General features: G+C 50.0%; 1 protein-coding gene across 9 annotated transcripts in view; it reads right to left on the bottom strand.

Moving 5' to 3' along the window:
- CLTCL1 (clathrin heavy chain like 1) overlaps positions 1-15,816 on the bottom strand; it is a 109,664-nt gene that overhangs the window by 11,838 nt on the left and 82,010 nt on the right. For 7 of the 9 annotated variants that reach the window (XR_001882357.1, XM_017856684.1, XM_017856679.1 and 4 more), the window contains 4 exons: positions 11,246-11,410; positions 8,911-9,018; positions 5,683-5,850; positions 5,460-5,609 (listed from right to left, as the gene is read on the bottom strand). Coding sequence is in view for 8 of the 9 variants with exons in the window: in XM_017856684.1 (XP_017712173.1) it covers positions 5,460-5,609; positions 5,683-5,850; positions 8,911-9,018; positions 11,246-11,410 (591 nt within the window). In the remaining variant the exon portion in view is untranslated. Of the gene's footprint in view, positions 1-2,780; positions 2,900-5,459; positions 5,610-5,682; positions 5,851-8,910; positions 9,019-11,245; positions 11,411-15,816 lie in introns of those variants that run through there. The other 2 variants (XM_017856685.1, XM_017856681.1) reach the window with 2 other exon arrangements.

Here is a 15,816-nt window from a genome sequence, read left to right as displayed (position 1 = left end):
GTTCCTGTCCCTGTCTCCAGATACCCCAGGGCTCCTTCCAGTTTTTGCTCAAATGGCACTTTACTACTGAAGCCTGCCACGACTACCCTCTATAAGACTCAGTGGCCCATGAAAGTGCCTCCTCCCATCCCTGAGGTATTTTGTCCCCCAGCACTGACACATCGACCATTTTTCTTAAGAGGCCAGTCTCAGGGTTTCCTGCCTCAACCCAGCACCCACACCAGTATCTGATGCAGGGTCCACGCTCAACCAGTATCTGCTGAATGAATGAATGAAGTGTAATCAGCCAGAATGAAGCCCAACAGCAAAACCGAACAACACAGTATGCTTCCACCCAAGCAAGATTACCCCAGCCTTCCTTTGAAGCCTCAGCCTGAGCCATAACCAATCGGACAGCACATCCTGTGACATCCCCAAAGCTTCTGAGCTGAAATACTGTGGTGCTCAGACCCTGGGTGAGACATGAAGGTCAGCCCATGCAGAGAGTGGACCACTCTGGGTGGACCCTGTGCCTGTGCTCCTGGGTCTCGAGATCTAGCCAGGCTGCTGTTCTCTCAGCACTTTCTCCACTGGTCTGCCACCATTCTCTTGCTGGGCGATGTCATTTTTTTTTTTTTTTTGAGGCGGAGTCTTGCTCTGTCACCCAGGCTGGAGGTGCAGTGGCGCGGACTTGGCCTCACTGCCAAGCTCCGGGGCCTTCCCGGCGGTTCACACCATATCTCCTGCCTTCAGTCTCCCGAGTAGCTGGAAACACAGGCTCCTTCGCCACCATGCCTGGCTATTTTTGTTATTTTTAGTAGGAGACGGGGTTCTCACCATATTAGCCAGGTATGCGTCTCGATCTCCGACCTCGTGCAAAAAAATCCGGGCCCCCAAAAACCCCTTTTTTTTCAAAAAACAAGCCTCCCAACAGTGCCCTGGCAATTACAGGCGTGCAGCCACCCACGCCCAGGCCCCGGCAATGTCATTTGGTGGCCTGATGACTGTGGCATTGATGTCCAGGTCCTGGACACAGCTCTGTTCAGGGAGCATGTGAGTCAGATGGGCACGAACTAAGCCAGTGGTGATGAATGTGTCCGCATGAGTGTGGGGGGTCCTGGGGTGTGCACAGGGCACAGCTGGAGCTAAAGCTATGCTGGGAGCCCAGGGTGGTCACCACTGGAGCCTCCAGCACTGCTGGGTTTGGGTGACCTGGCAAAAATGTGGGGCCTGATGGGGTCTACTGACTAAAAGGGTTCTAATGACCCCTCTATGGCTTATCATTTCAGGGTATCTTCTTTCTCCTTCTCTTTCCCTTTTGTGCTAGAGCACTCACTGTCACCAGAGATTCTGACCCAGACAGGAAGCAAGGTCCCTAGTACCTGCCACCATGGATGCAGAGCAGAATGGTGACCTGGCCCCATCACAAAGCTCCACCTACGGCACTGGTGGGCCCCCAGACTCCGCCACAGGCCACTGTGGGTCCACTCGTATTGGAGCTGTAGGACCTGGCAGCCTTCCAGGTTGGCCCTTTACTCAGCAACAGCAGGGCTAGGTCAGGGGGGATCTCAACTAGACACTGAAAAAGCAGAGGGCGGTCAGGATGTGATGTGGGGCTGAGGTGGAGGGTAGGGGCTCAAGTTCATCTTCTGTGGCAAATCACCTCCTCAAAGCCCCACCTGGTTCCCCGCCAGCCACAAGGCTCCTCGGGCCTCCCATGAAGGAGATGAACCATCTAAGGACAAGCCCATTTCGCTGAGGTTCTTGCAGGGCACCATGCGAGTGGGCAAACTTGAAGTGGGGCACCAGCAGTCCTAGCTTCCCTTGCAGGACACCTGGTACCATGTGCGCTCTTGGCCCTTTCTGGCAGGCCCGTACCCACTAGCACGGTCAGCAAGGACAGCCAGAGCCCCAGAAGACATGGTAGTATCCCTGCTTCATAGAAGAGAAAACGGAAGGCTGGGCCTGGTGGCTTATGCCTGTAATCTCAGAACTTTGGGAGGCTGAGGCGGGCAGATTGTGCCGGAATTTATTCCTTCTGGTGGGTTCTTGGTCTCACTGACTTCAAAAATAAAGCCATGGACCCTCACGGTGAGGGTTACAGGTCTTAAAGATGGTGTGTCTGGAGTTTGTTCCTTCAGATGCTCAGATGTGTCCAGAGTTTCTTCCTTCCAGTAGGTTTGTGGTCTCACTGACTTCAGAAGTGAAGCTCCAGACCTTCACAGTGAGTGTTACAGCTCTTAAAGGTAGTGCAGACTAAAAGAGTGACCAGCAGCAATATTTATTGTGAAGAGCAAAAGACTAAAGCTTCCACACATGGGAAAAGCACCCGAGCGCAGTTGCCTGTGGCCTCGGGTGGCCAGCTTTTATTATTATTTGGCCCCGCCCACATCCTGCTGATTGGTCCACTTTACAGAGTGTGATTGGTCCATTTTACAGAGCGCTGATTGGTGCGTTTTTACAGAGTGCTGATTGGTGTGTTTACAATCCTTTAGCTAGACACAGAGTGCTGATTGGTGTACTTACAGTCATTTAGCTAGGCACAAAAGGTCTTCAAGTCCCCACCCGACCCAGGAAGTCCAGCTGGCTTCACTTCTCAGGATCACCCGAGGTCAGGAGTTTGAGACCAGCCTGGCCAACATGGCAAAACCCTGTCTCTGTTAAAAATACAAAAATTAGCCGGGAGTGGTGGCGGGCACCTATAATCCCAGCTACTTGGGAGGCTGAGGCAGAAGAATCACTTGAACCTGGGAGGTGGAGGTTGCAGTGAGCAGAGATGGCGCCACTGCACTCCAGCCTGAGTGACAGAGCGAGACTCTGTTTCAAAAAATAATAATAATAAAACAAAAGAAGAGAAAACTGAAGCTCAGATTCCATCACAAACTCCGGGGTAGCTGGCTGGCGTCCTGTGCTGCACGACCTGAAAGAAACGCCCACTGGATGCCAGGCACCTGCCATGGACCACCTGGTCAGGGGGAAACATGATGCCCATTGTATCAATGGGATAACCAGGTTCACAGCGGTGACACCCCTAACCCACATGGACAGAGACAGTGAACGGCTGAGCTGGGGTGCCCCCTGTCTGAGTTAGCAAGCACCCCTGCTCAGGCTGCTGCTGGCCCAGCCCTATGGCTAAGTGGATTCCTGCTATCGTATGCCCCAAATATAGATTGGATGTCATCCATCTGATTGGGCCCCTGCACTGGCGAGCATCCTCCTGCCCCTTCACACCTGAGCTGACAGTGTCTATCTCCTTCACAGCAGGTTGTAGTACATGAGTCACACAAGGAACTGGATTCGGCCATCAGCCCTGCAGGCACCATATGAGAGATGCTGCTCTCCCACACAGCGAGTCTCAGCTGTCCTGCTATTATTTTATATGCCACTAAGAAACAAAAGCATGGCCACTTCCACCACGGCTCAGCAATTTTTAAAAACACCCTTATATCAGAGGAGTTAAAATGTGAATAAAGTACACACAGGAATGATCAAGTATGGATTTTCCAGCACACAGACAAATCTACAAGGCACCAGCCATGTGTGCCAGGCCACAGTAAGGTATGGCCTGGCCGCACTCCCTCCAGCAACTTGCAGACTCTGCTCAGGGTGGGACGCCCCATCAAAGGCCTCCACCTTCATGTACCACCATGCCCAGTAACATGGATGTCCTCCAACAAGAAGTTCAGGTGTGTGGCCTGGTGTTCAACACTGAGGTCCTTCAAATAGTTCCCAGGAAAGGCAGAGGCTGAAGGCCTCACCCAGCAGCCCATCTGCCGTTCATGCCCACCCTCAGTAGCTGCATGCAGAAAAGAAGGTGCATGAGCAAGGCCACAGCTCACTGCTGTGCCACTCCAGTCATAGCGGACTGTGACAAGTTAGTTACCCAAGGACTGTGGCACAAAGTGCAGACACCCAATGCAAAGGGATGGGGGCTGAGGATAAAGAATTCCAGCCCCTTCACCAAACTCACATACAGAGCTAGAGAGGGGTGAGTCCTGATGCTGAACTCTCTAAGAGATCAAGAAATAAAATAACAAGGGCTCATTTGACCATGGCACCCAAACCCGACACCACCCAACACTGTGGCTCCTGGCAGAGGAACTCGGGTCCCGGTTTAGCCCAGTGAGGCTACAGGATGGAGGCCCACTCCCAGACAGGTAAGGCTGCTGGTGCTGGGGAGAGACATGAATTAAAAAAAAAAAAAAANCCTCCATGAGATTGACAAACATCACTTTCCTACTGGTACTAGAGGGGATATATAAGCAGCCCAGGTCTCAGGTTAGTAAAATTTGGCTTAAAATTTACATGCTATGGGTGTGAGATAATTGAGTATAACAAACACCCGTGTGTGACACACATGTGCAATTTACCTCTGTGCACCTTTCCACTCTCCCCTTGGCATGTGGCAGGTCCCCACCTTTGCTACCCACATCATTCTGTGCCTTCACTTGCTTTGTGGGTTCATGTCAGTGTCTCAGCTGAGCCTAGGCTATCTGTAGGAGTCCCCTTACCACCTGCAGAAGCTGCTCCGAATCTGCTTCCTATGGAAGCAGCCAGAACTCAGAAATAAAGCCCCTTCCTTCCCTGAAGATGGCATCCCTCCGCCTTTCACTCATCTGCTTCCTGTCCTTCCTTCAAATTTTCTGTTTAACATTTCTGATCTTTAATTGTTTTCTTCCCTCCATATCCTTTCCATATTGCAATATCATTCCATGTGCATGTGAAACCCTTGTATTGCTAGCTGAAACATTTCCTCAGCATTTGAATGAAAATTGCTTTCATTTAAAATATTAATAAATTCAGTGGTCCATATGGACCCTTTCTTTGGTATATAAGTGATTACATTTCTAATCATTAAAAGAAACATTTTCTTTTTAGGTGTCCAAACATTGACATTCTACAGCTTAATTGTTTTTAAACACTATTGGAATCCTTTATTCCAACTTTAATAGTTGACTCTTTAAGGTCATAAAGTGGGAAAACGATTTGAATGGAAAACCTAAGTGTACTTAAATTAAATAAAACCTGACCCCAAAGAACTTCATTTCTAAATACAGAGGAAAAAAAAAAAAAAAAAAAAGGTCCGATGGTGAAAAACAACCACAGGAAGTGGGGGTGGGAGCCCTGAGCTGACAGGGCAGAAGGAAGAGCAAACTGAGGCCTGGCCACGAGGGCGTGATGTGGTGGGAGGGGCAGGCAGGGTCACAGGGCCATAGGGACATGGCTGCATGCTGGCCTGACCCTGCCCACAGCTCAGCTGTGCATCGTTAGACAGGTCACCTGTCCTTCTTAAGTGTCAGTTCCCTTCAAAGATGGAATTACCACCACCTGCCCAGAGGGTGGTGGACTCAAACAAGTGAACGCACACACAACATGGGGGCATGCTGACACTCATTCCACTCCCACCTGCCCATTCCCCCACACCCAGAATAGGGCCTGGCAGAGGCTGGCAGGAGCTGGCGCTCTGTATCCCCTCTTACCTTGGTAATGATGTCCTTGAACTGACCCTCCTTCCACGCTTCAGTGGGGTGGCTCATCATGGTGAGCACGGCATTGTCGTACTCCTCGTACTTGTCGTAGAGGAACACCAGCTCAGCCCACAAGTGTGCCTGCTCTGCAGCCCTCAGAACCTGGACAAGGAGGCCAGGGTCGGCTTGTGCCGCACGTGGCCACGGCTGCCAGACTGTAAGGAGCACACGGTACCTTTGGGATGTTGACACGGGACCAGAAAAGCTCCAGGTGCTCCAGCGTCTTCTGTGGCTTGAATTTGGAGTAGAGGATGGCCAGCTCTGTGAACATGCCCATGTGGGCCCGCTCCAGGCCCAGGGCCGCCTCCAACATTGAGATCAGCTCCTCAAAGTAGCCGCGATCCTAGCAGACCAACAGGCATACGTGGGGCAGCGCAATTGCATGCCTCCAGCAGCCACCCTCCAGCCCACGCCCATGCCGCAGGGGCCGTGCTGGTGACTGGGAATGATGCGGAGGAGGCGCGTGTGAAGAAAGCGTGTGTACATACTGTGCTACAGATCATGCCATTTACTTAGCAACTTATTGGATCATCTGACAATTACCAGTGGCACACTGCACTACAATTTTCAAGTTTAGTAAGTGCAAATTAGTATTGCCAATTTTATGAAAAGAATTAGAAAAAAAGTAGGAAGTGGTTGGTAACAGGGTCTGGGAATGATTTATTTTAATCCCTTGCCACAGCTCATTACTGAGATCCTGGCTCCAACAAGCCTTCAACTCCACTCATGATGCCATGTGGCTATTGTTTCACTGTGTCCCTAATTATGATGGCCAGCCCCTTGCATTCAGCCCCACACCCCTCTGACATGCTCCCTGGACAAGACCAGATGTCTGGTTACAGCCTGCTCAGCATGCAGAAACACCCAGCCATGTGACCCTTTCCCTTTACTCTAACCACCACAGCCCTGGGAGGGCCCAACCTAGAGGATCACCTTACACCTCGTTTTCCTAAGGAGGACACCTTCTGTGCCCCCTCCACTCTCAGACTAACCTCATTTCCCAGTGGCACACTTGTCTGCCAGCAGCATCTACACCCCCCAATCAGCTGCAGACATGCCGCCTGTGCTCCTGTCTGGAATCTGCCCAGCCTGTAGCTCCATCCCACCTGCTTGCCTACCAAGGCCACTGCTCTGGTGACTCCTCATTTCTCTCCTGCCTTATCTTCGCTCTCCACAGCTGGGTTCAGCAAGCATCCCACTTATCCTCCTGTCCTAAACACCTCCTCTCGACCCAATGTGCCTGCTAGTTACCATCCCATTTTTTTCTACTTTCCTTTGCAGCAAACACTCCTCACAACAATCATTCCCATTCCTCTCCCTATTCTCTCCAGCCACCATCAGGCTGAGTCTCCCCCAAGCTTCAGGTCACGAGCATCCCCCTGGCCCTGCCATCCTGCTGTCTGCTCAGCAGCAGGCCCTGGCCCTGCTGACCGCTCCCTCTTCCCCAATGCATCCAGGAGCCAGCACACTCTCTGGGTTTTCTTCCCATTGTCCTGGCTGCTCCTGCTCTCCTCCTCAGCCCATCCCTGTTGGGCAGTCTGGTCTTTTCACCTACACTCATCCCCAGGGGACTGCAGGCAAACATAGATGGACATGGATCACCTGTATGTCAGCAACTCTGGGTTCACTGCTCTAGCTAGGCTCCTCCTCTGTGGAGCTCCAGATCTGTCTCCAGCTGCCTACCTAATGCTCCCACCTGAACATGCAGCGGGCAGCTCAAGACTTAGCACCACGTGTCCAAAAGTAATTCCTGTCCTTCCCTCCCACGCTGCCCCTTCAGTCTTCCCCTCATCCACTGGTGATAACTCCATATTTCTACTTGTTCAAGCCAAAACCAAATGGAGTTCTCCCGGGCTTTTCTCTCTCACTCCACATCAGTGCATTAGCATATCAGGGTGGCTGCTCGTTTAAAGCACATACCCAGTCCTGATGGCCTGATCACCTCTCACCCTGTCACCACCACCCTAGTCAGAGTCACTGTCCCTTCTCGCCTAGACCACTGCAACAGCCTCTAGCTGCTCTCCTGGCTCCTGTCCCTACTTCTCAAGTATGTGGTCTCAGCACATGAGCCACCATGATCCTTTTACCCCTGTCAGCCCTGCACCCATCCCAAGTACAGTCCATGGCCTTCCTAACAGCCTGAGATCTGGCCCTCCATCAGCCTCCCTGCCCCATCTCTGGTTCCAGCCCCTTCCTTGAATACACAGCACACTCCTGCCCCAGGACTTTGCCTGGCCACTGACCCTTCCCTCAAATGTCCTCATGACCAAATCCTTCTATTTCTTCAGGTCTTTGCTCAAATGTCACCCCATCAATTGCTGCTACCTTGACCGCCCCTTCATGAAACTCCATCCAGGCACTCCCATGCCCTCAAACCGGCTCCACTTTCCTCTATAACTCATCACCTTCAAACACACTATATAATTATTCACTAGGTTTGTTGCTTGCCTGCCAACCTTGCTGAATGCCAATTCAATTAAATAGAGGCTTTTCTGTTTTGTTCACTGATACAATTATTGAGAATAATGCCCAGCACATAGTAGGTACTCAAATATTTGCTGACTAAATTGTTCTTTTGTCAGCCCTGTACTGGTTGATTACCCTCCCTGTTGGCTTTCCAGTTCATTTCTCAGGCGCCTCTCTGGGGTGGGAAAGCATTTCTCATTGAAAAGTCATCATACCCAGCCTGATATCTAGACACTCTGGCGCTGGTGCGAGCCCCTCCAGACGATGTCTCATGTAGTGAGGGGTTTGGGGCTCAAGTTCCATGGCTATGGTAACACTGCTGAGCAGAGTCACATCCCATCTTCATCTGCCTTGACTAACCATACCTGGAGTGTCATGCGGCTCTAGGAATCCCACAAGTGGAAGCCCAGGTCCCTAAACACAAAATCACTGTCTACCAACCACTCGAGAGAGCCCACCTACAGCATGAACACAAAGGGCCCCGCCCTTCCAAAGGGTCCATGTGGGGTTCCCTCTCTTGCCCCTGCTTTGTCCCTATGGTAATTGATAAACAGACTCCTGGGGCTACACACTGGGGAACTAGGCTATGGACCAGAGCTCCGTCAACACCAGCCTAGTATTCTCAGCAACCCTCCAAGGGTTGTTCCTGGCATGCAAGCCACTGACTGAGTTTCTGAAGGCCCAATAACACGAAAGGATGGAGAGAACTTTAAAACACAAAATTCCAGCCAGCCACGAGGTCGAGGATCGCTAACAAGGCAATTGAATTTAGTTTATAAATGACCATCTAACACATGAATCCTCCCCTTGGGGCCATGCTTCAAATCTGCAGATGCAGCACTGTGACGGTCACATGCTAAGGGGATGACCGTGCCTCTGTGTGGCGTATTTAGGCATCACTTGTCATCTGCATTACCAGCAGGGATCATCTGGTCACCTGGTAATAGCACATCAGCTCCTCCAGCTCATCTGCATGAATGACGATGTGAAGACCACACAGCTGTGCGAGGCGGAACTCCTGTCCATCCACGCAGGCAAAGCACACCTAGGGGATGGAGGGCAAGCGTGAGGGTCCCCAAGACAGGACACAGCACCACAGCAGCTGACTTACAAGGGACACAGTTGCAAATGCAGAAATACCAGCCAGTGGGGTGTTTTAAGTTGGATTCTGAACAAGTAGCTAACTCTAGGATGAACTGTACAAGACTGGGAGGAAAAAATATGACATTTATAATCTGCAGGCCAAGGAGGTGTTTGAGACCACAGAAAGAAGAAAGTTCGTGCATTACTTCTTAGGCCCTGAGTTTTGTTCAGGTGGCGGGAAAGTCATACTGGAATTCCAGGTTTGGGGTTTGAAAAGGAAGGCTAAAAAATAATGACCATCGGAGTACATCTCATCTGAGTGTTGTTTTCACGGGGAGTTTGCTTTAATAATTTTTTTTTTTGAGACGGAGTCTCGCTCTGTCACCCAGGCTGGAGTGCAGTGGCACGATCTTGGCTCACTGCAACCTCTGCCTCCCGGGATCACACCAGTCTCCTGCCTCAGGCTCCCGAGTAGCTGGGTCTACAGGCGCCCACCACCACGCCCGGCTAATTTTGTATTTTAGTAGAGACGGGGTTTCACCATGTTAGTCAGGATGGTCTTGATCTCCTGACCTCGTGATCTGCCTGCCTCGGCCTCCCAAAGTGCTGGGATTATAGGCGTGAGCCACTGTGCCCGGGCTGCTTTAATAATTTTTTAGACTACTTTTGTTTTCTGCACTGTACAGTATGTATACTTAATGATAACAAGCCTTGAGAAGTACAGGATTCTCCTGTGCAGAGAGGCCCTTCAGCTGCGCTTTCTGAGAGAACTGACAGGACCAACCCTGCACCACAGAGCTGGGTGTGCCATGCAGTTTCCCTGCTTCTCCCACCTTCTATACACAGCACATGTTCCCAAGGTAGAGAAAGCAGAACATGAAGATAAACAAAATAATCACATAAGCCAGTGTCATTAACTTGAGATACAATCTTTGGCCCACTGTTTCCTATGTGTGATACGTACACCAGCCCCTGACAAATCTCTCACATATGTATAGTGGAATCACATCATACATTCTGCATGATGACATATTCCTCGCATAATACTGGCAACATCTTTTCCTGCAACTCTGCCTATTCATCTTAAACAACAGGGTAGAGTTGTAATGCATACATTAACAAAGGCCTTGGCCAGGCGCGGTGGCTCATGCCTGTAATACCAGCAATTTGAGAGGCCGAGGCGGGCGGACAACTTGAGGTCAGGAGTTCGAGACTAGCCTAGCCAACACGGTGAAACACTGTTTCTACTAAAAATAACAAAAATTAGCCGGGCTTGGTGGCATGCGCCTGTAATCCCAGCTACTCAGGAGGCTGAGGCAGGAGAATCGCTTGAACCCGGGAGGCAGAGGTTGCAGTAAGCTGAGATCACACCACTGCACTCCAGCCTAGGCAACAGAGCAAGACTCCATCTCAAAAAACAAAGAAAGCCAGGCACGGTGGCTCACACCCCTGAACGCCAGCACTTTGGGAGGCCAAGGCAGGCAGATCATGAGGTCAGGAGATCAAGAAACCTCGTCTCTACTAAAAAATACAAAAAAATTAGCCAGGCGTGGTGGCGGACGCCTGTAGTCCCAGCTACTCGGGAGGCTGAGGCAGGAGAATAGTGTGAAGCCGGGAGGTGTGGCTTGCAGTGAGCCGAGATGGCGCCACTGCACTCCAGCCTAGGCGACAGAGCTAGACTCCATCTCAAAAACAAAAACAAAACAAACAAAAAGGCCTTGACATTGGACCTTTAGGCTAATTTTAGTCTTTCATTAAACAATGCTGTTTTGGATATTTTTTCACAGATTTTTCTACTTAAAGATGATTCTGATATTATCAGAGAGCCTCGAGACAATTTACCAATTTGCCACAAAGGACCAATAATGTAAATTTACAATGATTATACAAATAAGGTGACATGATTAAAAAGGGTTATGAAAATACTTATAATATGGATAATTCCATGCTATTGAGGCTGCCTCTGGGGGCCAACTGGTCAGAGATCGGATTCTCTGGGGCCTCTGTTCCAACTACGAACACTAGCTTAGAGACTCTGAGAATCCCAAGGGTTCAGACCCCTGCCTGGGCAAAAGACCAGCACCCAGGCTCATCCCATATGGCAGAAGAGTACCAAGCAGAACACAAAGGACACGGAGAGCACTCCTGTCCAGAGCACACTCTGCTGTCTGCAGTTGCCCGCAGCTCACCTCCTTCCACGTCCGGGTGCTGCTGGCCTTGCGGCTGTTGTCCACTGCTGCCTGATACTCACCGAGGTGAACCAAGGTGGAAGCCAGGCAGGCAAAGTTAGAAACATTGCTATAGAGCAGCTTGGCAGCCTCGTACATTCCCTTCTCGTAACAGCGGTCTCCAACCTATGGATAATAGGGTAGCTCGACTGAGACACCCTTCAATGGGAAGATTTCTCCAGGGTTGCTTTCAAGTGCCTAGATGGCAGAGGTATTACTCTGTTTGCTAGGGTGGTAAGTATCTTTCTGATCGCACCAGTGAACAGATGAAGTTGGCCTTGGCTTTCCAGTCCCTGGACACCCTCCTCCACCTCAGGGGTCGCTTCTACTTGCCTGCTCCTACATAACCCTGCGTTCGGGCATGTCTCAGGCCCCAGCTGTCACCTACTACATTTGTACCCTACTGGGCCTGGGCTGAGGAGCTGTGCTCCTTGCTGCTTCCAAGCTGTTCCCCTTCCTCCTCAATAAAAACTGCTGACAACCAATCTTGTGTCAGGTATCACGCACCAGCCCTAGTTCCTGATGCCATTTACAAATCCTTCTCCTTCTCTGGCAATTTACTTGACTTCCTATGATCTGGGAACCTTGTTCTGCTCACAAGAACAAGTCACTGCTATAGCCATACCTTACACCTCAGAAGAGAGCTGCCAGCCCTGGGAACCTGCCACAAGTACCTCCTCTACCTAGCACCGCCTAGCTCACCATCCTGAGCACCTCAACTCCACCAGTCCAGTGACCAGACTGAATTCCTGCAGCCCTGTCCATGCCCAAATTGCACTGCACTTGCCCCAGCTGGTGGCCCCAGCTCATGCTGCCCAGCTCCTGGCACTCACCTTTGATTCTCCTGATAGTTCTCAGTCCTGCTCAGAACTAGTTCTCTGCCCATTCCCTACCTGTGGCTGCAGAGCTAAATGCAGACAGCAGAACCCTTGACTCTCCTGACTGTTCTCAGTCCTGCTCAGAACTAGTTCTCTGCCCATTCCATACCTGTGGCTGCAGAGCTAAACACTGACAGCAGAACCCCAAAGTGCTGATGGGTCTCTCTAAATTCATGAAGGCTAACATCAAATGCGCTGGCAACACTACCCATCCTACTTCTGTCATCCACGGCACCTCCCGCACCACCCCACCTTCCATTATCCATGGCATCTCTCATGTCAACTCTTTCATATCTCCTTCTCCTCTCAAAGCTCTAACGATTCCTCAAGCTGAGTATTTGGCTTCCCTTTTCCTGAGAAAACAACCAGGAGAGCCTTTCACAGCACAGTGTCCGTGGATGTCCTTCCCATGCCACCAAGGTCTGCTCCATGGATGCCCCGACCCCCTCTCCACATGCTCCATGTCAGGGTTTCAGCAAATCCCTGCATCAGCATCACCTTCTGCACTCATTCACTCTGACAAGCTTAAAGAACCACTGTTCTTTTCTCTAGTTTAAAATAAAACAAAACTGGCCAGCCACGGTGGCTCACACCTGTAATCTCAGCACTTTGAGAGGCTGAGGCAGGTGGATCACCTGAGGTCAGGAGTTCGAGACCAGCCTGGCCAATATGGTGAAACCTTGTCTCTACTACAAATAGAAAAATTAGCTGAGCATGATGGCGGGCACCTGTAATCCCAGCTACTCGGGAGGGCTGAGGCAGGAGAATGGCTTGAACCTGGGAGGCAGAGGTTGCAGTGAGCTGAGATTATACCATTGCACTCTAGCTTGGGAGACAAGAGCAAAGCTCCACCTCAAAAAAATAAATAATAAAATAAAAAATAAAATAAATAAAAAATAAAATAAAATAAATAAAATAAAATAAACAAAACAAAACGAATCCAACTTGCTCTGCCCTCAACTTACCTGGGGGCTGTCAGCCTGTTTCCATGCTTCTCATCAGAGCACAGTTCTCAGGGAGTATCCGTGTGTCTATAACAGCTGTCCCCTGTCTTCCTATTCTCTCTGCAATCCACTCCAATCAGGCTTCTGCCAGCCCCTCTGCCAGGGTCACTGCTCCTCCACAGACGCAGACATGGTTTTCTGGACAACCCTGCCTGCTTTTTTCCCACCTCGCTGGCCACTCTCCATCTCCCCCTCTCCCTGCTGTGGGGCTTTGGGGTGCTCTGATTTCTTTGGCCCATCCCCTCCCCAGCGCCACATCCCCACTCCCATGCTCCCCTACACGGGTGGCGGCTGTGGGTGCTGCCTGTCCCTGGAGGCTGCCCATGCACATCTCTAGTCTGGGCTTCTCCTCTAAAACCTAACTCCTACTTCCAGCAGGACAGATTCACATGGCATCTACTAGAGGTCTGACTTGTCCAAATGAGTCCTGATGCCCCCAGGCAGTCCTCACACAGTGTCCCCACACTGGTGAGTGTGACCCCCACACCCCCAAACTTAACCCACCCTCACTGCTTCTCTTCTCACACCCCTCTTGGCAGCACACACTGTTAGCTCTGCCTTCAACACACATCCAGAAGCTGACTACGCTTTGCACTTGCCTTGCTCACTTTATCTGCTGTCGCTGCCCCTTGTGACATCACTGCACCATCCTCCTCTACGCACTCCCTGCTCTACCCTTGTCCTTTGCTCTGTTTGTAGCATAGCAGCCAGAGGGGTTCTGCTGACCCCTATACCAGATCACTTTCCTCCTCTGCTCAAAATGTCCAGTCTCACCCAGAGCAGAAGCCAGAGTCCTGATGATGGCCCCTGAAGTCCTGACCCGCAGAGATCAATAGCTGCCTCTCCTATCGCCCCCCAAGCCTCTCTTGCTGGATGGCTGTGTTCCAGCCATGGGCTCCTGCACCCCACAATGCTCCTCACAGGACCCTTGCACTTGCCCTGCTGTCTTGTTCTAAGAGCTCCTCCCCAGAGGTATACAGACTCAGCACCTACCCAGGGGCCCTTTCTAAAACCAGAATGTCCACTGTCACACCCACACCGTTTAAACACTTCCTATCCCTGCCCCGCTTCACTTAGCTCCTTATACTCACCATTTAAAAGACCACAGTATTTTTAAGAATCTTATGATCCATGGGGCAGAAATCTGATTACTATTTTCCCTGCTACATCCATAGCCCCTACCCTGGCACACAGCTGATATTTAATAAAAGGTGACGAATGTATAAATTAAGTATTCTATCAAAGGGATAACCATGTAAGACTTGTTACTGCCAATTTACAGGAAACACAGAGAAAATGAGTTAAATGACATTATGTAGGTGCAGTCAGCTGATGCCAGACTGTGGGAAACGTACACAAACCAGGCAATGGGCTGGATCTGGCCCCCAGGCTGAAGGTTACTGGCCCCTGTCTCAGGGGACAGCAGAAGGCAGAGAGCTTGCTAGGCCTGGGGCCACTATGAACATAGGTAAAGAGCCAGGTGCACCTCTGCCCCACCCAGCCAGCCCTATATGAGGGAGCTTCTGCTCTGGCCCGCAGCGCCTCTGACTCAGGAGAATCCTGTTACTAACCCAGAGGGGGATTGGGGCAAGGCTTTGTTTTCTATTATTTTAACTACTTTTTGGATTATAAGAGCAATTTCTAAAGTTGCACGATCACTGATTTAAAAAAAAAAAAACTTTGCAAACACAGGCAAGTAAAAGAAAAGTAATATGATATTGCCAATTCCAAATCCCAGAGTTGTTCACTGTTCTCATTTGTATTATACTTCATTGATGGATGTTGTTATTTAACTATTTTTTGGCCGGGTGCGGTGGCTCATGCCTATAATCCCAGCACTTTGGGAGGCTGAGGCAGGCAGACGGTTTGAGCACAGGAGTTCGAGACCAGCCTGGGCAACATGGTGAAACCCCATCTCTACCAAAAATACAAAAATTAGCTGGGAGTGGTAGCGTGCACCTGTGGTCCCAGCTGCTCGGGGAGGCTGAGGTGGGAGGATGGCTTGAGCTCAGGAAGTTCAGGATGCAGTCAGCTGAGATCGTGCCACTGCACTCCAGCCTGGGTAACAGAGGAGACCCTGTTTCAAAGCAAAACAAAAGTACTATTTCCTTTTGCCAGACATTGGCTTTTAATTTTTATTTGCATAATCATGCTGCAATGATTAAATATTTATAGGTAAAGCTATGTGGATTTTTTCTACTTTCTTGGGATAGATTTTTACATCTAGACTTACTAGGTCCATGTTTAGAAATAATAAAACTCTACAGGTATATTTCAAATATTCATGTATTAGCTGAACTGATATTTTCCTTTATGCTTTCTTCCACTGGTTTCATGCTTAAAATTCCTTTCTCATGCAAAATTCAAATACATATTAAAAAAATTTTAAGTAAAGCTCAATTTTACCTTTTATCCTTTCATCTGGCATTTTACTTGGTTACAGAATTACATGATGAACTTTTAATACCTTTCAAAACTTTAACCTAATTTCCAACCCTTTTTTCTTTTTTTTTTGACACAGGGTTCTCACTGTGTCACCCAGGTTGGAGTGCAGTAGCATGATTACAGCTCATTGCAGCCTTGACTTCCCCAGGCTCCAGTGATTCTCCCATCTCAGCCTCCCAAATAGCTGGGACTACAGGATGTGCCA

The sequence above is a fragment of the Rhinopithecus bieti genome, unplaced genomic scaffold (genome assembly GCF_001698545.2).
Source record: "Rhinopithecus bieti isolate Rb0 unplaced genomic scaffold, ASM169854v2 scaffold_44745, whole genome shotgun sequence".
Classification (NCBI taxonomy): Eukaryota; Metazoa; Chordata; class Mammalia; order Primates; family Cercopithecidae; genus Rhinopithecus; species Rhinopithecus bieti.
The sequence above is the reverse complement of the archived record's forward strand: the minus strand, read 5'-3'. Positions and strand labels throughout refer to the sequence as shown.